The sequence below is a fragment of the Peromyscus eremicus genome, chromosome 4 (genome assembly GCF_949786415.1).
Source record: "Peromyscus eremicus chromosome 4, PerEre_H2_v1, whole genome shotgun sequence".
Taxonomy (NCBI): Eukaryota; Metazoa; Chordata; class Mammalia; order Rodentia; family Cricetidae; genus Peromyscus; species Peromyscus eremicus.
Genome location: NC_081419.1, coordinates 7,000,044 through 7,021,386, shown reverse-complemented (window position 1 = coordinate 7,021,386; position 21,343 = coordinate 7,000,044). Strand labels below are relative to the sequence as shown.

The window sequence follows — 21,343 nt, the reverse complement described above, 5'->3', positions numbered from 1 at the left end:
ACTGCAAGTGTCTGTTAGGATCTTCTCTGGCTGATGGCAAGTGTGTTGCCAGTTAACCATGCGGGTGGAACACTGCTGTAGCTTTCTCAATCTAGGTGACTTAAAGTCGGGCAGGAAAGAATGTAATTGTAAATCTATTTTTGTTTGTGACTTTTTTTTTATTTTATTCTGGGGACAGTCACATTCTCTAGTCCATCTCTTATCTCCTGATTCTCCTGCCCCAGCCCTGGGCTTCCCTGTTCCCTCAGGACACCCTTATCCCTTCTGTCCTGACTGTTTAGTTAGTGGACACTGTTCCTGCTGTCCTGACTGTTTATAGTTAGTGGACACTGTTCCTGCTGTCCTGACTGTTTAGTTAGTGGACACTGTTCCTGCTGTCCTACTGTTTATAGTTAGTGGACACTGTTCCTGCTGTCCTGACTGTTTAGTTAGTGGACACTGTTCCTGCTGTCCTACTGTTTAGTTAGTGGACACTGTTCCTGCTGTCCTACTGTTTATAGTTAGTGGACACTGTTCCTGCTGTCCTGACTGTTTATAGTTAGTGGACACTGTTCCTGCTGTCCTGACTGTTTAGTTAGTGGACACTGTTCCTGCTGTCCCGACTGTTTAGTTAGTGGACACTGTTCCTGCTGTCCTGACTGTTTAGTTAGTGGACACTGTTCCTGCTGTCCTGACTGTTTAGTTAGTGGACACTGTTCCTGCTGTCCTGACTGTTTATAGTTAGTGGACACTGTTCCTGCTGTCCTGACTGTTTAGTTAGTGGACCCCATTCTTCCTGGTTGATGTTTTTCTCTCACTTTCCACTTAGATCCTTTTTGTGGGGAGGATATGGAGACAAGTTCTTGCCCCAGAGCAGCCCAGGCTGGCCCTAAAACTCAACTGTAGCTCAGGCTGGCTTCAACCTTAGTGATCCTACCCCTGGGTGCTGTAATCCCAGGTGTGCTATTCCAGGTGTGCCATTCCAGGTGTGCAAACCACACCTGCTTTCACTGACACCTTTTTGTGTCTTTGCTCTGTTTCACTTTATGTTCTACAAATACTTTGCCTTGCCAGTCATGCTTTAAAGTAATTCTAATCCTTTTCAATTTATGAGGATTGTGAGACCACACTCTCCCCTGGTGAAGAATCTTGAACAGAATCACACTGGCAGCTTTGGTGGGGTGAAGTACTCTTCTGCAAGTGTCATTTAAGCCACGTAAGCTGTTGGGTGGTGTGGCAGGAGAGATGGAACCAAACCCAGAATACATACGGGATGTACAGAGAGACACAGGGGTGTACAGAGACAGGTGTACAGAGAGATGGATGTACAGACAGATGGGTGTACAGATGGGTGTACAGACAGACAGGTATACCGAGAGGGTGTACAGACAGACAGGTGTACAGAGAGACGGGTGTACAGACAGACGGGTGTACAGACAGACGGGTGTACAGAGAGACAGGTGTACAGAGAGACGGGTGTACAGAGACAGGGTGTTCAGAGAGACAGTGTACAGTTGTTGCAAGGGGCTGAGAAACCTAGAGTCTGCAGTGAGTCAGCGGCTGGTGGCCCAGGCCTCTTTAATGGAGCACAGCACCTTTTGGATTCATTCATGTGGTTAGGGGCATCAACAAGTCACTTCCTGTAATCTGAGAAGATTGTCACTATTTCCAGTTTGGGGATATTAATGGGGGAGTGGAGCCCCATTGCTAACATCTGCAGACATATCTTGTGTGTGGAGTGGAAGGAACTGCTGGGCATGTGCTAAGCGACTTTAGAAGCTGCTTCAACTTTCAAAGTTGTATTTCCCATCCCACCCGCAGTGGCTCCGTGTCATTGATGCTTATTCCCTGTTATAAAGCAAGCTATAGATTCTAACTTTTCTTTTTTAAAGGCAAAGCCAGTCTTTTTTTTTTTTTTTTTAAGATTTATTTATTACATATACAGCATATATGACTGCAGGCCAGAAGAGGGCACCAGATCTCATTACAGATGGTTGTGAGCCACCATGTGGTTGCTGGGAATTGAACTCAGGACCTCTGGAAGAGCAGTCAGTGCTCTTAACCTCTGAGCCATCTCTCTAGCCCAGATTCTAACTTTTTTAAAGACATCTTCTGTTTTCTCCTCCAATTAGTTGATCTGGTTATCTTGACCCATCTCAAACAGCTGATTTATCTCACATATCTGGCGTGTTTTGTCCACACTTATGCTTAGGGCTGAAGAACTACATTCTAATACCTGGCATAAGTCTCCCGACTCAACACACATACCTCCCTGATACACTACAGATTTGTTTCTATTTATACACCTCCGATGTCATTTTGGTGGGTTTTGACAAGGAAGAAATGGAGGTAAGTGTGTATGTTTGGTTCACCATCAGTACGTGCAGTTACCATGCTGACACAGTACCTGGCAAAGATAGATGCTCAGATATTTGCTGGATGTAGAATTATTCCATTGTATAACTATATCAGTACTTAAGTCAACCCTTTATTAGATATAGAACTTAAAGCAATTCCATATTCCACATTTAGGTTGTTTCCAGTTTCTTTATTGAGAATTCGGGTGTCATATGTAGATTCATTTTAAAAGGGGGAGACTGACAATAGATGGAGATAAAAGGGATAAAGGACAATGGTAGAGACAGATGGAGAAGCAAGGAAACCCTGATAATGAGAGGTGAGTGGGTGGAGGGTGAGGGTGGACATGAAGGAGGTAACTAAAAGAATAGATGTTGTCTGAGCAAACCTTCACAGGATGAAACCGTACAGGTGTGGTTGTTGGTCAATAAGGTGCAAACTGGCAGAGCAACCCATCCATCTTGACAGGCCGCAATGGGCTGTGTCTGAGAAGGGCCTCCCTCGTGACCAAGTCAGTTCTCAGGGAGTCACAGCAAAGGCCATGGAGCAGTACCTCAGACAGGTACGGACATGACTGTGACTAGGGAAGTGAGCTGGCTCAACACATCAGGCCACAGGGCTGAGGCAAGGGGCCTGCCTACACCACTGTCTGCTCAGGCCATCTATTCTCAGCCACAGACTGGTCCTTGCAAAGGTTAACTGTAGCTTGGCCACTGTCCAACCTGTCAGTGGGCTAATGAAAGACTAGAAGGCAAGAGGTCAGGCGCATAGACCACTGGAGAGGTGATTAAACATGTAGGCAATATCACTGTGGCTTCAGACTGTATTCCCTGTAACCTGGAGGAGGGGCCAGGCAGCCTGGGAAAGGGTAAGTCAGGGTGTTAAATTCCAGTTCCAGTGTAGTACTTACTGCCTGTGTGACCTGGACTGTCACAATATCTCTGGGCCAATTAATCACCTCTAACTGGCCTGGTGCTGAGGTATGTAAAGCACTTGAACAGAGGATGGCAAAGAGCTGCTGGCCCACAGCAGCCGTGTGAGAGGGGTGGTAGGGGGCGGCAGGCAAGGTCAGTGTCAAACTCAGGGATGTATCTATCATAAATGGACACTTGAAAGGGAGTTTCAAGGAGGGGCTTCACTCTATAAACCAGGCTGGCCTTGAACTCTTAATCCTACTGCCTTAGGTCTCTTTCCCCAGTGCTGGGGTTCCAGACACACACTACCACGCCTGGCGTGAGGTTCCCTCCTGTTTTACTCCCCACCCTGCCACCTTCTGTCACCAACTGCCCCCGATGCCAGTGCTCTGGAGGTCCATACATTCCCTAAGGCCTCCACAGTCTCTGGACACTTCCCCTCGGAGTATAAAGTTTGAGAAGCCAAGAGCCAGCTCCATCAGACAGTCCTGTACCTGCCCCGCCCCTCCCCCACCAAAGAGCCTAAGTCAACACCATAAGAACAAGGCCATGGAGAGGGGAAGATGAACATTCCCAGAGGAGAGGTGTAGCAGACAGAGCTATATGCAGCCTGAGGTACGAACCTGCACTCTTCACAAATGTCAATCACCCTTACCACATCCACATTACCTTCCCCAGAATAACGTGGGCAAATCCTGGTTTCTGCAAAGCGCAGAAATGGCCTAGCACCCCTAAGTAGCCATATGCAGAATGACATCATCTGACACCTGAAGCACTCTGCTACCTCCCGGCGGTCAAAAGTGAGATCATAGGACTAACTAAGACAGGAAACCTGCCAAAGACGAAGATCGCACTAGCTGAGGTGTGAGCTCTGGGCTGCCTCGATCCCAAGCAGGGAAAACGACGACTCCCTGGGCTCCAGAGCTCATCCCGGCTGCTGAGCATGGCGGGTCAGCAGAATAGTGTGAGGTCCAAGCTGTTTTCCTCTAAATGACCCTCCGGGACCACGCCCCACCACAAACTTGCTTGGGAAGGAATGACATCTGTTCCCTGGGAAAGTCGCCCACTGGCAGCATAAGCACCCTTCCCGGCATCCCTGGCGGCCTGGTCGCCCTGCCCGAGGTTCCACGTCCGGATCCGAGTGCAGCTGAAAGCTGCGGACTTAGTTCTCAGGGTGGACTCTGGAAGCGAGGACGGGCATGCGGGAGCTTCTTTGTAAAATACACCCCACGAGGCAACCGGGGTCACAATCCTGGCGGCCGGGAAGAGACCGCAGAGGAGCGGACACACAGTGACTTGTTAAAAGCGAGTTCCGGTGTGCGGACTGCGCGTGGCCGGAAGTGACGCGCTTCCTACGCGCCCGCCTGCCGCGGGGTAAGCGGTCCGTGCGGTTTGTGCGGCCCGGGGCTCGCAGGTTCCGGAGCGGCCGCGCCAGGGGTGCCGTGTGTGTGGGCCGGTGAGAAGAGGCGGAGAGCTGTGCAGTTGAGTTTCCCCGCTGGTGTGCGCAGCACTCCACCAGCGGTCTGAGCGGAGTGGGCTCTAGGGCTGGAAGGGCCTCTGCCCGAGGCATCTCTGCGTACCTAACTGCCTCTTATCCGGTGCCGAGACGGGTATGGGCGACGTTAGCCTTCCGCCCCGGGGGAAGCAGCTGGGGATGCTTGGAACAGGGAACACTTCGAGGGCAGGTTCAGCCTCTTAGCACGGACTTCGTGGAGGACAGGGGAGTGTGCTGCCCGAAGGTCCTTCTTAGCCTGGGTTTCTCTGTAGAAAATAGATCTTGGCTCTCTTCGTGTCTCTAAGAACTGTAACCAGGTGAAATAGCGTCTGAAGGTACTTGGAACGCACAACAAATGTGTGTGACTATCCTACCTGCATCACAAAAGATGACGATGTACAGGGGCTAGGTGCACATCAGCAATAGTCTATGCTAAAACCAGTGCCCGGTTCTGACCTTTTATTCAGATTAAGTTACACCTCATAGTAGTCGTTTCATGCTTTTAAAGGTGAACCTTTTACATTCGGTGGTTCAGGCAGTATTTTCATGTAGTTATGTAACCACTATTTAATTCCAGAACACATCTGGAAGAGAAACCCCTTATCTATTAGTAGTCACTCCTCAGACCTAAGCTCCAAGTTCCTCGGCTTTCTGTCTGGATTTGCTGGGCATGTTACATAGATGGATTCATGCAACACATGGCCTTCTTGTCTAGCCTGTCAGCGTAGTGTTCAGGGGTCATCCATGTTATAATGTATATGAACACTCAGTCCTCTTTATGACTGAAAAACATACCTATACACATCCCATTTTGTTTATTCCTCAGTGAATGGACATTTTGGATTACATTCACTTATAGGTCGTTATGAGCATTGCTGCAATTAATATGTAATTTAACGTGTGTGTGCACCCATGCCCTGAGTGTACATATGTGTACAGGTGCCCGAAGAGGCCAGAAGAGGGTGCTGAATTCCCTGGAGTTACAGGTGATTGTGAGCTACCCCACTGTGGGTACTGGGAATTGAACCTGGGCCCTCTACAAGAGCAGCAGGCAGTCAAAAAAGAAGCAGACATCCTCAGTGTGCTTGTTTTAACGGGAGAAAGCCTTCAGTCTTTAGTCAGAAGTATGTTAGTGCCACATTCCATAGTAGTTATTTCTAGTCAGTGTTTTTGTTGTTTTTGCAGTACTTCAATTAGCATAGAGCTTTATGCTTTCCAGTCGATTTCGCCCTACCCTCTTAAGAATTTTGTGTTTATGCCTGTGAATAAATGCCACATGCATGCAGGTACCCCCATAGCAGAGGTGTCAAATCCATAAGGGCTGGAATTACAGGTGTTTTAGCCAGTATGGGTGCTGGGAAACACACTCAGGTCCTCTGCAAAAAGACTTAATTCTTTTAGATTTTAAGGTATATGTTGACCTTGCATTTATGTGCATCACATATATGTACATGTACATACATGCCCTGAGAGGTCAAGAGGGCATCAGTATTATCATTCAACTGTCATGTATGCAATGAACAGAACCCAAGTCCTCTGGAAGAGCAGCCAGCATCCTTTAAACTTAATAAAACTGTCTCCCCAAATTGCTCAGGGTGGCCTTGTATTTAAAAGGCCTTTCTACTTCAGCCTCCAAAATAGCTAGAATTATGGCAGGTGCCAGGAAGCAGCTTGTGTCTTATAAGTGTCCACTCTGGTGGCCCACCTTGTTTCTTCTGCTTAGGGTAAGTAAGCTGAGTCACCCACTAGTAATTACTTCTCATCTGCAGACACTTTCCCCAGAGAACTAAATACACCATATTTCTAAACCCACCTACATGGAAGGCATTGTATACCAGCTGATGTACCCATAAAATCCTAAGACCAGCAGAGAGGTCCTGGCTCAGGCAGATCTAAGTTCAAGGCCAGCCTAGTCTAGTGTTCCATGACAGCTAGAGCTATACATAGAAACTGTCTCAAAAAACCTTTACAAGATTATCCCCTTTTCACTGATGTATGATTTGCACACTGATCCCCAGCATTGGACATGGGAAATAAAACTTTTTTTCCCCCTCGAGACAGGGTCTCTGTGTAGTTTTGGTGCCTGTCCTGGATCTCGCTCTGTAGACCAGGCTGGCCTCGAATTCAAGATCCGCCTGGCTCTGCTGGGATCAAAGGCACACACCACTGCCACCGCATATGTCAGGTCTCCTGGAACTAGTTAGTTGTGAGCTGCCATACAGGTGCTGGAAGAGCAGCCAGTGCTCTTCACTACCAACCCATTACCTTTCTACATCTGAGCATAGGAAATGGCAAAAACTGACCCACAGCCCAAGCACCCAGGGACCATGTCACCTGAGCCTATGGTAGCAGAACACAGTTGAGTTCACAGCAGCAGACAGGCTTCATCTCTGCCAGTACCTTCCCATCCCCTGGGGTGGCTGGATGGGTGTTTGGTGAGCTGAAATCTGACAGGTTTGTAGACTGCTGCCAGCATGTGCCTGTGCAGTAAGCATGCTTGGTATCCTTGGAATCTGGGATGGTTGTAAACAACCATGTAGATGCTGGAAATCAAAGTCTGGTCGACTGCAGAAATACATGTGCTACCAAGTCACCTATGCAGTGTTTTTAATTCAAGTTGCACTGGACCTTTTCTTCCTCTAAATACAAACACTCATGAAATAGAAAACAGTCACCCTTAACCCCACACAGCCTTTTCCCTTTCATGGTTGTGGTCCAGGTAGAGCTTTCTCAGATGCCTTGCTGTAAGCACCGCTGTCTTTTGTAGCCAAGTATCTTAGAAGGCCTGTCCCTAAAGCTTAGCTGGCTTTTGGAAACCTGTACCCCACACTAGATACCACCTTGCCCAGGCTTGACCCAAGGGGAGGAGCTCTAGTCCTGCCTCAACTTAAGGTGCCAAGCTTTACCTCAAACCCACAGGAGGCCTGCCCCCTTGAATGGAGCCAGGAGTGGAAGGGCAAGGGAGAGGGAAACTGTGGCCGGTATGTAACCTAGAGCAAGAGTCTTCCTGACAGCCTAACCACGCCCATAGAAAAGTCCCCTTTCCTTCCCAGCTGTCTTCTGAGCCTGTCTACAAAGCTACACCAGGACTTGGTGCTTCATATTCTGCTACCATAGCCATACTGAACATGCCAAAAAGAGAAACACTCCCCTGCCCAAAAAACAGCCAGGCCCATTGGTTTATCAGACAGATGGTCTTTTATTGAAATATTCTCTCTTGCTGCTTCTTAACTCTGTGGAAAAGGGAGGAAAATTCTCAATCACAATGGGGAATATACATGACAAAGAATTTTCACCCTTTAAGGACGCCCCAATAAGACACCAGAGGCAACAAAAGCCCAGCTGCCCCCACTAGAACAAGGGGAATCATGCAAAGTCACTTACAGCTGGGCATTCCACCACACCACTGTTGATGTCGTCAATGATGTCATGAGGATGGCGCCCGTCCACATTGCAGCCCACAGACTGTGCAGTACCCAGGATCTCTTTAATAGTTCCTATATTAACAACAGTGGCCTCAGCAGAGATCTCAGTTCCTTCCTTGCAACTCTTAGATTGAGGGGCAAAGGGAAAAAAACATGGCTCTATGGGTTTCCTGATGCTCAACTAAAAAATCTGCGGCCTGCTGGGCGGTGATGGTACACACCTTTAATCCCAGCGCTTGGGGGGCAGGGACAGGCAGAGTTCAAGGCCAGTCTGGTTTACAGAGCTAATTCCAGGACAGCCAGGGATACACAGGAAAACCCTGTCTCAGAAAAGTGCATCCCAATCTTGGGCCTTCAACAGCCGTTCAGTGAAAATAACTTGCTCTTCTTACCAGAAAGTTCTCTGGCTAAAGACCGGTGTCGCATCTGCCGGGCAATGTTGACGATCTCGTCGAAAGTGATGTTTCCACTGTGTTTAACTGCAGGGAAGAAAACACAAGGGGGGGGTTGCGTTTTAAAAGCTTTAGTTCAATCTCTGAGACAAGATCCCATGATTTGGTTTTCCCTATTTCTGGGCTGTCCCCAGGCTTTCGGCACAGAGTCATCCACATGGAGGACAACCCTGTTTCCTAAGCTGGGCTTACTGTCAGCTCACCACTGGATTGCACCAGCCAACAGTGCTGGTCAGGTGCAGTGGCGGGTGGCTAGGGCAGAACCAAGTCCTCCCCAGCAGCCAACACTCAACTTTAGCTTTAAATCTCTGCTGGGGCTGAGGGTCCAGTGTCAACACTAGGGTTATTTCTGCACCCAGAGGACGAGGCACGGGACAAACGGCCTGAAGTGAGCCCATTGTGACCCAAGGATCATCAGAGGGAACTAAATGCCAAGCAGCAAACACTGGAGGGGAACCCCGGAGTGCAAATCGACTCACTGTTCTTCTGCTTCTTTCTGTCTCTTGGTGGCTCCTTGAGGGCTTTGATGATCAGGGCAGAGGCAGAGGGTACCACCTCAATCTGCAGGAGATAAGTCAATGAGCACAGTGCAGAAATCCACCAACACCAGGACTGCCACCAAAACATGCTAATGGGGCCAGCAAGGTAGCTCAGTGGGAAATGGTATTTCTTGCTGGGCCTGATCACTTGAGCTTAATCCCTAGGCCCCACACGTGGAACCCTGCACCCTGGCTCCTACCTTCCAGAACAGCGAGATACCGAGACTGTCCAAGGGCTGCCACCCCGCCCCCCACACACACACCCAGCAGAGTGAATACCTGGGCCTGTCTGTTCTGGATGGTCAGCTTCACTGTGATCCTCAGGCCTTTCCAGTCTCCGGTTGCCTTGGCAATGTCATCACCAACTTTTTTTGGAGACTGTGGAAATAATGGCATTAAAATAATTACCACGAGCCCAAAGTTGAAGGCATAGCCTTCCTCATCACTCTACATAATGGTGCCCAAAGACCCCACACCTCGTTTCCTAAGCCAGCTCCGCCCGAAGGGCTGCTCAGCAAACACGTTCAGCCGCAGTGGGTGACCCAGAGCCCCGCTGCTAGGTTCCCAGGTTACTAGGAGGGTGCGCACAGGCTGGCAACAGGGACTTAACTAGTCACTCACCGACTCCACTGCCCCGCCTAGGAACAAGGTAAGAACACTACTTCCTGTCCACCAAGCACATGGTACTGTTTGAGCTTCCTCTTTACCTCCTAGAGCCCATGGGCAAGAGCCTGCAAGATGGCTCAGCCAAGCCCGATGAGTGCCACAACTGTGCCGTGTGGAACGAGCCCATCAACACTTGTTATCTCAACTGTCCTTTATAAGTGTTAAGAACAAGTCAAAACGGGGCTGGAGAGGCCCCGGGTTCGAGTCCCAGCACTCACCCGGTAGCTGGCCCACACCAGGCACGTGGCGCCTCGACCTCCACAGGCGCACACACACACACACACACACACACACACACACACCATCACGCAGTCTGCTCTCACGTTAGGTACACACACACACAGATCTCGGCAGCGCCGACTTACCAGACCCAGGGGGCCGATCTTGGGGGCCAGGGCGGACGTGGCGCCGACCTCACCTCCGGTGCACCTCAAGTACACTGAGAAAAAGCAGAGTTAGACCTGCGGAGCGCGCCGGGCCGCAGGCCGCCCTGCCCTCGGGCCGCAGACCTCCGGGGCCAGGCCTTACCCTAAGGCGCACAGGCTGCAAGAGCGTCGGCACTCCCTCCCCATCTACACACGAGGACGCCGAGGCCCAAGGGAGACCCGCCAGGCCCGCAGCCAGGCCCCGGGGCGGCACGCGCCGGGGAGGGCTCCCCCGGCCGCGGCGAGGGCACGCACCGACTTTGATCTCGTTGGGGTCGAACTTGGGCGGCATGGTGGAGGCGGCAGGTGTCGGATGAACCCGGATTCGGGACGACCGAAGAAAGTTGCACCGTGGCCTCCTCCGAGCCGAAAGCCGAAAAGACGGCCGTCGCCCCGCCCACGCCGGATATAGGCAGAAAAGCTCGGCTCTCGCGATAACCGCTGGCTCCGCCCCATGTCGGGGCGACACCCTCGCCGCCCTGTTTTTTGTGGGCAGGCGTTTGCGGCAGAGGACTGGAGAGCCGGGTTCATGGGTGAGCTAGGGATTCGGAAGGGGTGGATGTTCGGAGCACCTTTCCCGGGGACAGTCAGAGTAGCAGGGCCGCCCCAGAGGCCCTGGCTCCTGATGTATTCCACGTTCCCTTACAAGGGTGACTCTGGAGTCCCAGGACCCCGCCCCTCCCCTGAGGAATCCGCACCGGGCTTGCGGGACCCAAGTGCCAATGTTGCCCTAGTACCCTTCTTACCCATTGCGGTGTGTGCATGTTAGTTATACGAGCAGACTATTCGGGTCTAAATCACGGTTCTTAATTCTGCAGTTCTTTGGTTTCTAGAGTCACAAGACTTTGTCATCCTGAGCTGCATGATTTTATGAGATTCAGAGTTTCGGTCTTAACTTCCTATGTTGGAAGGAGACCCGACTCCAGCTGGCCTTCCTGGTGCCTGTGGTCTGCACATATGACCAAGCCTTCAGAGTGATTGGCCTACCTTGAGGTCCACCCCAAAATCGGAACATCAGTGAAGGACCTTTCCGTCCACAAAGCCAGGTCAGCCACTGGCCAGCTCTGCCAGGGAAGGATGGGTGTGGTTCTCCCAACCAAGCTACACTGTCAGGGAGGTTCAAACCAGATTTGAAAGAATCCATGTTGAGAATGAGTTGGGAAGAGGATTGGGGTGGAGGGTGGGGGATAGTCATTGAATAGGATTTCCCTTGGAGGATAGGGATGGGGGAGAGCTAGTCATTAGCAAGCAGAAGGTAAGTCATCCATAAGGGATGGAGGAGGCTGTTTTACATCGTTCTTCAGGAGTGCCAGCAGGTGAGTGAGGAAAGAGCTGGCTTTGCAGGCCTGACCACCTCCCCTGACAGCCCACACCCAGGAGTGGAGATCTGAAATCTCTAAGGACCTAGGATGTGTCTTCAACGGCCAGACTCCTCTAGCCCTTTCTCCTGGCACCTGTAATAGTTCCTGAGTGCACATATGTGGTGCACCCTGTGTCAGACTCTGTGGCACAGGCCTGACATGCATGCCTCACTGAGTCCCACAGAACCCACTTTGGCAACATTACTCCATATCACATTTGAGGAAATAGGCTCTGACCGGTGACCCAATGTGACACAGCTGATGTCTGCGATGTCAAAGCCTATGATGTTAGCTACACACTTCCTCCAGATGATTGCTTCCTTCCTGTTACTGGCCCTCATTCAGCACTGGAAGTTCCAGATTCTGAGCTGGCTGGGCACCCAGCTCCTGAGTTCAGGACAGAATGGGTACTTTGCTGAACTGTGAAATCCAGGGGCCTGCGCAGACTGCACAGCATCAGGGTTTGAACAGCAAGCATCCCAGGCTGGTTTTTCTGTAATCCAGGTCGTGTAGCCAGATCACTGAACTTAGTAAACATCATACTCCCTGCAGGATGCTCGTTACAATCCAAGGTGGGAAGGTGCCTAAAGGCTGCGTTTTAGTTTTTACTTAACTCGTGCATCTCTTTAGTCTTGGCATGGTTGAATTTCCCCTGAGCCGTGGCTACTTCCAGTTTGGATTTGCTGGTGCCACTCTGACAGTTTCGTCAGCTGAGTCTGTCAAGGGTTCCAGAGAACATCCTTGGAAGGCACCTGGGGGACTCCTTCCTAAGGTGGAGAAAATGGCTCAGCACTGGGAGGTGATGTCAGCGCCTCCCAGAGGGTCAATGGCAAAGGAGCCAAAACCCAGGGCTCCTGGCCTGTGTTTATTATGTTCTTTCCACCATATTCTATGTTTATGGCTTGGTCAACAAAGAGCAAAATGTTGAGCACTACCATGTGGGCTCAGGGCCCAACTGAATGAAGCAGATAGCCCAGCCCACAGGGCACTCACAGCCAGCCGACCAGCTGCCTGCATCTCAGCTGCCCGGCTGCAGTGTCAGATACGGTGCAACTTCCCAGGTGCTGACTTCCCTCTCGTGCCTCCAGTGTCCAGAACTCACACAGGAGGATGCCCCTCTTCTTTCGGAAGCGGAAACCCAGTGAGGAGGCTCGGAAACGCCTGGAGTACCAGATGTGTTTGGTAAGGCGGGGGTATTGTCTCTCCCTCCTCTGCCCCCTGAAATGTCTCCGGGTGCCTGCTCCTTCCCTCTGCCTTCCCAGCCTGGGAGTGCCCCTCCTCACAGGCTGGGTGTGTGTGGTTTCTTTCCCTGCAGGACCTCAGTCACTGGGCCACCTGCCAAACGGACCAGTAAACGCTGGCTATGGCTTGGCTGTAGCTTGGCTGTGGTCCCTTCCAGCTCCTTACGCCTGCATCTCCTTTCTTATTTTCTCCATTCCACAAGTGTGTTTTGCCCGAGTACTTTTTTTTTTTTATTTTGGGAACTGGGCACGGTTCCCAAGTTACCTGGCTCACACCTGTAATCCCAGCACTTAGGAGTCCAAGGCAAGAAGATTGCCACAGGTTCAAGGCTGGCGAGGGCTGCATAGTCAGTTCCAGGCCGGCCTGAGCCGTAGCGAGAAAGCTAGCTGTTCTTGCCTCACTGCTAGCAGAGGGGCTGCGTTCTGTACACAGCACAGCTACGGGGGGCAGATAAAGAGCAGGAGTTCAGGAAGGCAACCAAAAAAGGGGCTGGAGAGATGGCTCAGCGGTTGAGAGCACTGGCTGCTCTTCCAGAGGACCCGGGTTCAATTCCCAGCACCCACATGGTGGCTCACAACCATCTGTAACTCCAGTTCCAGGGAATCTGACATCTTCATACAGACATACATGTAGGCAAAACACCAATGCACATAAAATAAGAATAAATAAATCATTAAAAAGTGGTGTTTTTTTTTTAAGAATGTTTAAGGCTGAAAACAAAGCCAAACCAGTTACCACTGATTTTAAGAGGCTAACACCGTGAACATGAAACGCTCACAGAATCAACAGGTCTTGTAAACATACAGAAGGATTTTTTTCAGGGGTGGGGGTGGGAGTAGCCCTGGCTGTCCTGGAACTCACTCTGTAGCCCAGGCTAGCCTCAAACTCAGAGATCCGCCTGCCTCTGCCTCCTGAGTGCTGGGACTAAAGGTGTGGGCCACCACACCAGGAGACTTGAAGATTTTTAAAAATCCATTCTCTCGCTCCCTCCCTCTCTCTCTCTCCCTCCCTCCCTCTCTCTCTCCCTCCCTCTTTCCTTCTCTCCCACCCCTCACCTGTGCTGAAAGCTAATTCTTGGGTGGTGCCAGCAGGGAGATCAGGAGCTGGAGGTCAGCTTTGTCTACATGATGAGTTTGAAGCTACATGAGACCCTGTCTCAAAAAACAGTTTAACTTAAAAATGTCTTTTTCACCTTAGGCAAAAGAAGCTGGGGCAGATGACATTCTCGACATCTCTAAATGTGAACTCTCTGAGGTAAAGTGAGGGTGTACAAAGACTGAATTTAATCTGTCCTGTGTCCTTGAGGAAAACAAGTGTAGACTGAGACTTCCAGAATGCCAGGAGTAAAGGCGGGTGGGTGGACCACTGAAACACTTGCCTTCTGAGCGTGAGGACATGAGTCCCCTGGGGCTCGCTAGCCAACCAACCGTCCTAGCTGAGTCAATGAGTGCTAAGTTCAGTGAGAGACTCTGAAAAACACAAGGCAGGGAGTGAGACACCCCACGTCAGCCTCTTGCCTGCATAGAGTGTGCGCACACAGACGCAGCCAGACCACCTAGGTAGAGATGTTCCTTACATTGCGATCTTGTCCAAAAGAATTGAGATGATCTTTTGACCTCAGCATAGTCTCCCAAAGTCAGGGCCTAGTTCAGAACTGAGCCAGGTGTAGTAGAGCACACCTTTACTCCCAGCATTCCATTCGGGAGGCAGAGGTAGGGAGGCTTATGAGTCTGAGGTCAGCCCTGTCTACATAGTACAACCCTGGAGAAAGGCAGGAAGGGAAATCTGGGGGAAAACTCAGTGGTAGAGTTTGTCTAGCATGCAAGATGCTCTAGGTTCACTCCCCAGTATGGGAAGAAGGGAAAATACACTATGGATTCCTGGGGTGCTGGGAGAGAGGGCTCTACCCCCTGACAGTTCCTGATACCCCAGAGTAGGTAGGCTAAGGCGGGCCGATTGCCAGCTCCGTTTTTCCCCAGCCCTCCCCTGGCTAAGCACTGTTCCCAGGGCAGTGGCTTACACTCCTCAGTCACCTCCCATGCCGCTGGGAAAGCAGGAGGGACATCGGCAAGCGAGGAGGCTCTGACCCTTCTTTGTCTTGTCTTAGATTCCGTTTGGGGCTTTTGCAACGTGCAAAGTTCTGCAGAAAAAGGTGAGCAGAGTCGTTGTTCAGAGAATTGCTAGCTGGGTGTCTGCTTGGGGGAAACCACCTGGGACTTAGAGGCGCCTCGCACGGCCATCTTCCTTCTCCCTGGCCCTCACCCTTTGGTCCGCAGCAGAGGTTGTCACAATCAGGAGAGCAGGCTCTGGGGTTGGACCACTCTGGGCCGGCCACTCCTGGCCCTGGCTTCACAGCTGTGTGACTCAGCTTCTTTACACGCTCACACCTCTGTTTCTTTTACTAACTTTCGGTGTTTCATGTGTATGGGTATTTTGTTTGCATGTATTTTTGCATCACGTGTGTATGTTGCCTAGGGAGGCCAGAAGCCCATCAGGCTCTCTAGAACTGGAGTTATAGCTGGCTGTGAGCCACCATGTGGGTCCTGGGAATCAAACCTGGGTGCTCTGGAGGAGCAGTCAGTGCTCCTAACTGCAGAGCCAGCTCCAGCCCACACACCATTCTTCATCTGTAGAAGGAAGAAGACATTCAGAGCTGTCTCGTGATACTGTGTGAATTAAATGAGTGCTAGACTCTACCGCCATGCGGTTATTACCTCCAGTAAGGACACTCAGTGCACTCTGGCCGCCCCTCAGAGTTAGAAGGGGCTGAAAGTGTTTTCAGAAGGTCGTTCCAGGCTGTGCATATGAGTAGGTATGTCCATACCATTAGATCTGGACACAGAAAGGTAAAGTATGTTCCCTGCCAATAGCATAGTTGAGGCAGGAGTTAATGTCTGACAAAAATAGCTGTGGTTGACACAGTCTGAGGAGTGGACCCCGATAGCCTGGGCTAAACACTAATGACCAGGTGGCTTGTTAATTATGGCAGCCCTTGGAGAAGGCACTTTGTTACTCTATTTTCCCGGAAACATTAGAGCCAGGAAAGGCTAAGCTCGTGATAGCTGCCCCCTCTCAGAATAGAAGGTAGAATTAGACTCCCAAACTCCCTTTCCCCCCAGGAATCTCGGAGCTTGCAGCCATCTGAGTCAGGCTCGGAAGTGCCCATGATTGTAACAGCCTCCCCCACTGTGGGGCTGGTGGACGCAAGGAGCACTGGGTGACCGCCCTGTGCCAGGGCCAAGCCACTTACCTTACCCTCAGCCTTCCCTGCCTGCTGCTCCTCTGGGACTGACATTTCTCATCTTTTTCTCACAGGTGTTGATTGTGCATACAAACCACCTCACCTCCCTGCTTCCCAAGTCCTGCAGCCTCTTGAGCCTAGCCACCATCAAGGTACTGGGCCCTCTCTAGGCGTTGGGGACTCTGTGCTCCAGGTGACAGCGGAGCCTCCACACCCTCCTTGGGACTTCTCTGTTAAAATACGCCAAATGGTCCTCACAGGGTGGTCACTGTGGTGTCTGGACAGCGTGGTTTTCTAAGCACTCCTGTGTGTTGTTGGTAAAGAAAACCAGCCCCAGCACTTACCCTCCAAGGGTTCCACTCCAGTTGGTCCTAAACTCAAGCCCAGTCAGCAGAAAGGATGGACATGATGACCCTAACCGGGGGAGCAGGAGGGGCATCCAGAGAGGTCATTGCATTGGCTGCCTCAGTGACCTGGTGGACTCCCTCCAGGACACGGGAGAGTCATAATAGAGTGCAGTGTCGGCCCAGGCTCTCCTACATGAGTGTGACCTGGTAAGGATGGGATTGAAATCCTGCACGCTCCCAGCACTCCATCCTTAGCTCTGACAGGTGGGGCTGGAATAGCTCTGTTCCATGGTGATTTTTTTTAGATGTGGGCTCACTGTGCAGTCCTAGCTGGCCTAAAACAGGCTATGTAGTCCAGTCTTACCCCAGACTCACAGAAATCTGTCTCCCTCTATCGAGTGAGTCCTGGAATTAAAGGTGTATGCCACCACACGTAGTACTCAGTGCTTTAAGAGATTTATTTATTTTTATTTTCTGTGTATGATTGTTTGCCTATCTGTATTCCGTGCACCACATGCATGCCTAAGCAAGGCAGAAGAGGGCATCAGGTCTCCTGGAGCTGGAGTTACGGGCTGTTGTGAGCTGTCCAGTGTGGGTGTTGGGAACCAAACTTGGGTCCTCTGCAAGAGCCGCTCTTAACTGATGAACCTTCTCTCCAACCCGACTCTATGCTTGTTGTTGTTTTCTTTGTGTTTGTGTGTGTGTGTGTGTGTGTGTGTGTGTGTCTGCACGCGTGCGTGTTGGGAATCAATATACCCAGGCCCTCACACATACTGATTACTTGCTCTGCCACTGAGTCACACCCAGCCCATGCATAATTTTTTTATTCAGTAAAAAGAGACCACTTAAGCCAGACATGATATATCTGTACGTATCTGCAGTCCTGAGCATTGGCAGAGAGGCTGAGGCAAGAGAATTGACCTAGCCTGGGCTACATTGTAAGAGCCTGCCTCTAATCCCTGGAAGAGAAAGAAAAACAAGAATATGAGATGCAGAGCTGATGGAGCTGCATGTGCTGGCACACACCTCTTGTCCAGCAGATGCAGGCAGAGCTCTGTAAGTTCAAGGCCAGCCAGGACTGCATAGTGTGAGACCTTGTCTCAAAAAAAAAAAAAAAAAAAAGTTGGGCATGGTGGTGCACACCTTCAGTCCCAGCACTCAGGAGGCAAAGGCAGGTGGATATCTGTAGGCCAGACTGGTCTGCGGAGTGAGTTCCCGGACAGCCAGGACTATGTAGAGAAACACTCCCCCAAAAATAAAACAAGACAAGAAAGACCATGAGACGGGATGCTGAACAGCGGGCAGGAGGAAGGGTGCTGTGGTATGTGAGTCCTGCAGGAAGAGCAAAGGATCGCTGCAGGGTGAAAGCAGCCCTTGCAGGCAGCAGAGAGGAACAGCCATGCAGAAGCTGATTTCTTGACAGTCACACCAAAGTTGTTTTTGGAGTAAAACAAGTTCTTAGACCAAAATCCAGATCTAATCTCCATTTCTGGAAGGAACACCTCACCCTTCATTTTCTGTTCTTAGTGTGCGCTGTTTGCAGTGCTCCATAATGAAAGACGGTCCAGGTGTGCCAGGGCCATCGCGTGACTAAAGCCACGCACAGGCTGTGAAGGTCCTCCGGAGAAACAGCTCTGTAGATAACAGGAAGCCACCACTGTTTTAACGTTGATTTCTTCAGGTCTGGGTACTTGCAGAAGACAGCTGGTTCATGCTGTTGTTTACCCTAGACACAGGGACTCTGTTAGATTCCTACTATGGGATGCCATGTCATTACCGGGAATGGGGTGGCCTTGTCATCTCCCAGCTGCTCTCTGGGCCTGACCGACATGTTTGTGCTGTAGGTTCTGGATCTCCATGACAACCAGCTGACAGCCCTTCCTGACGACGTGGGGCAGCTGACAGCCCTGCAGGTGAGTGAGGCCCTGGGAGTCACCACTGCAGCCTGGCTGTGAGCCTCGGCCAGGGCTTGGCTTGTACTTCATGGTATTGCATGGCTTCACAGCTCTAACTCCTCCCCACAAAAAGCCCAACACCCAGTGAGTCTCCACCTTAAAGACAGATTCCCGGGACTGTGGAGATGCCTCAGCGGTGAAGAGCACACTGGCTGCTCTTGAGAAGGACCCTGGTTAGGTTCCCAGCACCTACATGGCTGCTCACAACTTTCTGTAACTCCAGTTTCAAGGGACTTGATGTGCTCCTCTGGCCTCCACGGGTGCTGCATACAGGTGGTGCATAAGTTTTAGTACATCATTTTAAAAGGATAAATTCTGTACTCTTCTGGCTTCCCGATGCTTTGTCTGTAGCTGCCCTGCACTGGCTGAGTGCTTTATTTGGGGCTAGCCTGAGCTCTGCCTCCCCGTTGCTCAATAGTAGATGGCCGTATCCTAACCCTCCCTGCCTCACTGGGCCCCTGGCAGCCGCCTTTCTGCCTCCCCATTGGTTCATGCAATTCCTGGGCATTCTGCAGTGTGTATAGACGGTAAAACCTCAAGTGGGGGTGTGTCCGGGGGCCTGGCCTGGCTCTCCTAGACACATGACCTCTGTAAGTCTCAGTTTTCTCATCTCTTAGATGCGACCATAACAATCTCTACCTCCCTGTCAGGGCTGTAGAAGAGATCAAGGCAGGTATATTCGATACTGGATGACGCAGGGCTGAGCACGCAGACACTGTTGTCCTGTGGGCTCCCCGCATGATTGTTTTCTTTCTTAGGTACTGAACGTGGAAAAGAATCAACTGACGCATCTCCCACGCTCTGTTGGGAACCTGCTGCAGCTCCAGACCCTCAGTGTGAAAGGTGAGGCCACAAAGCCCAGGCCATGTCAGCAGCTCCAGGGTCAGGCCAGCTTGTCCTTCCAGCCTCCACCGGGGGCTCTCCTTGGGAGCCACCGAGTGTGAGGGTGATGCCATAAGCCAGATTGACCTCCAGCTAGCCAGCCTGTCTCTGGTCATGAACCAGAGGCAGTGTGTCTAAAGAGCCCTGACCCCCAGAATCAGAGACTTGTGGGGCAGAAGGCAGAGTGTAGTGAGTGGTAAGCTAAGCGACGGGAAGAGGGTGGCCTAATGGGCAAGACAGAAGGAAGTGTCGCTGCAGTGACTCTGGGTGGCTTGGAGCACTCTGAGTAATGCTGGCCCCGTGCATGTGGCTGGCCTGGTAAGTCCCTGAGGCAGGCTCAGAGCTGTGGCCTGCTCGGGACTCCCTCCCCTGCAGTGAGGTGGTGATTAGCCAAGACACCAGCGTAGTACCCTCATCCTCCAAAGAGGACTTGCCTCACTGTGGCCAGGCTCTTCATCTCGCTCCTGCGGCCCCTCAGCAGAGGCTCAGCTCGTCCTGTGACTATGGGAAGTAGTGGTGCTGTTACTGAGGAGAAGCCGTACAGGGAGGGAAGGCCAGGTGTCCCGAGTTGCTCAGCTCAGTAGTGGCAGAGCCTCCCGGCCCACATCCCACACCCTCGGGTGTCAGGAGGTGGCAGCAGGCTTTGGGGTGCTGAGTTTGCCGCCCGGGTCCCTGCAGACAACAAGCTGAAGGAGCTTCCCGACACACTGGGGGAGCTGCGAAGTCTGCGGACCCTTGACATCAGTGAGAACGAGGTTCGGAGACTGCCTCAGATGCTGGCTCATGTGCGGACCCTGGAGGTAAGGGGGCGTTCTCTCCAGCGCTCACAGAGACTGACGTGTGACTGCCGTCATGGAAGTGGGAGGGCGGAAGTCCAAAGTGACGGAGGACAGCTGAATCCAGAAGGTCCTCACTCTGTGGTCTTGAAGCCAGACTTTGAAGACCAGTGAGATTTGGGACATAGCCATGGAAATGGGGACGTCCAGTGGAGAGAACAGGACACAGAGACGTAAGCAAGACGGAATGAGCTATGGCAGAAAATAGGAAGGCCAGAAATTTCTGTACCTGGAGCCTGGGAAGCTGGGGATAGAGCAGGAGAGATGTGGAGATCTGGGCTTCAGTGTGGAAACTACATCTCATCAGAATAGGTGGGTGAGTGTGTCCTGGGACCCCATGTGAGTCACCTCAGGGTGAATAAGGAAGCCCCTGACACCAAAGGAGTTTGTGTCCTCACAGTCTTTTGAGAATCCAAGATCCCACTGCCGACAGACAGGGTTGGTTCCTTTAAGGCCCCTCTCTGCCTGTCCTTCCCGAGCTCGTCCTGTCTGCATGTCATGTCACATTCCTCTTTCTGAAAGGACACCGGTCAGATTGGACCAGGGTCTGCCCTGGCTCTAAATATAGTCACATTCTGGAGTCCAGGGGTTAGGACTTCAGGGTGTAAAGTGGGGACACAGCTCAGCCCACCGCAGGAGCCAGCACCAGGTGGCCCACCAGGGACACTGGGCTCTTGGTCGTGACAGGGTGGCTTGTTGCTGCTCTAGCACTTTCGTGTTTTTTGAGATAAAGTCTCCTGTAGTCCAGGCTGGCTACTGTGCAGCTGAGGATGGCCTTGAACTTTCGATCCCCCTGCTTTCACCTGCTGAGACTACAGATGTGCACAGGCCTTTTCTCAGGGTGAGGGCACAGGCATTGGCCACAAGGCCATGTTGTGTGCCGACTCCATTCCAAGCTGTCCAGAGTGACTGAGGACGTCACGGCCCAGCACAGCTAAGTGACTGTGCTGGGGTTAAAGCCAGGCTGAGTGTCTCAAGAGACAGACTCCCCCTGAAGGGAACAGAAATGCTGTCATCTGTGCGGCCACCAAGAACTGGTGGCTACCAAGCTGATGTGTGGTCCCTCCAGCCCAGGTGACCTTAACTAATTAAAACTGCAATGAAGGGTGCTGTGATAGTGCACCCCATGATCCTGACCGTGGACCCCATGATCCTGACCGTGCACCCCTTGTGATCCTGATGGTGCACCCCCGTGATCCTGACCGTGCACCCCCTGTGATCCTGAC

The 21,343-nt window shown here is 51.6% G+C and overlaps 2 protein-coding genes and 1 non-coding gene across 4 annotated transcripts in view; 1 reads left to right on the top strand and 2 right to left on the bottom strand.

The window, feature by feature from the left end:
* Positions 1-7,925: 7,925 nt before the first annotated feature.
* Positions 7,926-10,669, bottom strand: Rpl12 (ribosomal protein L12). The gene is made up of 7 exons (XM_059260098.1): positions 10,509-10,669; positions 10,194-10,267; positions 9,442-9,540; positions 9,103-9,184; positions 8,564-8,650; positions 8,131-8,243; positions 7,926-7,979 (listed from the first exon to the last, which is right to left on the bottom strand). The coding sequence occupies exons 1-7, from the start codon at positions 10,543-10,545 to the stop codon at positions 7,974-7,976; spliced, it is 498 nt and encodes a 165-aa protein (XP_059116081.1). The 5' UTR covers positions 10,546-10,669; the 3' UTR covers positions 7,926-7,973.
* On the bottom strand, positions 8,746-8,872 carry LOC131910155 (small nucleolar RNA SNORA65). Its single transcript, XR_009379016.1, has one exon. It is a non-coding gene; the product is annotated as a small nucleolar RNA SNORA65 (small nucleolar RNA).
* Positions 10,465-21,343, top strand: part of Lrsam1 (leucine rich repeat and sterile alpha motif containing 1) — a 48,765-nt gene continuing 37,886 nt past the window's right edge. Inside the window, exons 1-9 of one of the 2 annotated variants that reach the window (XM_059260096.1) lie at positions 10,465-10,786; positions 11,087-11,299; positions 12,703-12,796; positions 14,054-14,110; positions 14,964-15,008; positions 16,172-16,249; positions 18,289-18,357; positions 19,158-19,242; positions 19,960-20,081. In XM_059260096.1, coding sequence (XP_059116079.1) covers positions 12,725-12,796; positions 14,054-14,110; positions 14,964-15,008; positions 16,172-16,249; positions 18,289-18,357; positions 19,158-19,242; positions 19,960-20,081 — 528 coding nt within the window. In that variant the 5' untranslated portion in view covers positions 10,465-10,786; positions 11,087-11,299; positions 12,703-12,724. Of the gene's footprint in view, positions 10,787-11,071; positions 11,300-12,702; positions 12,797-14,053; positions 14,111-14,963; positions 15,009-16,171; positions 16,250-18,288; positions 18,358-19,157; positions 19,243-19,959; positions 20,082-21,343 lie in introns of both variants that reach the window. The other variant, XM_059260097.1, reaches the window with a different exon arrangement.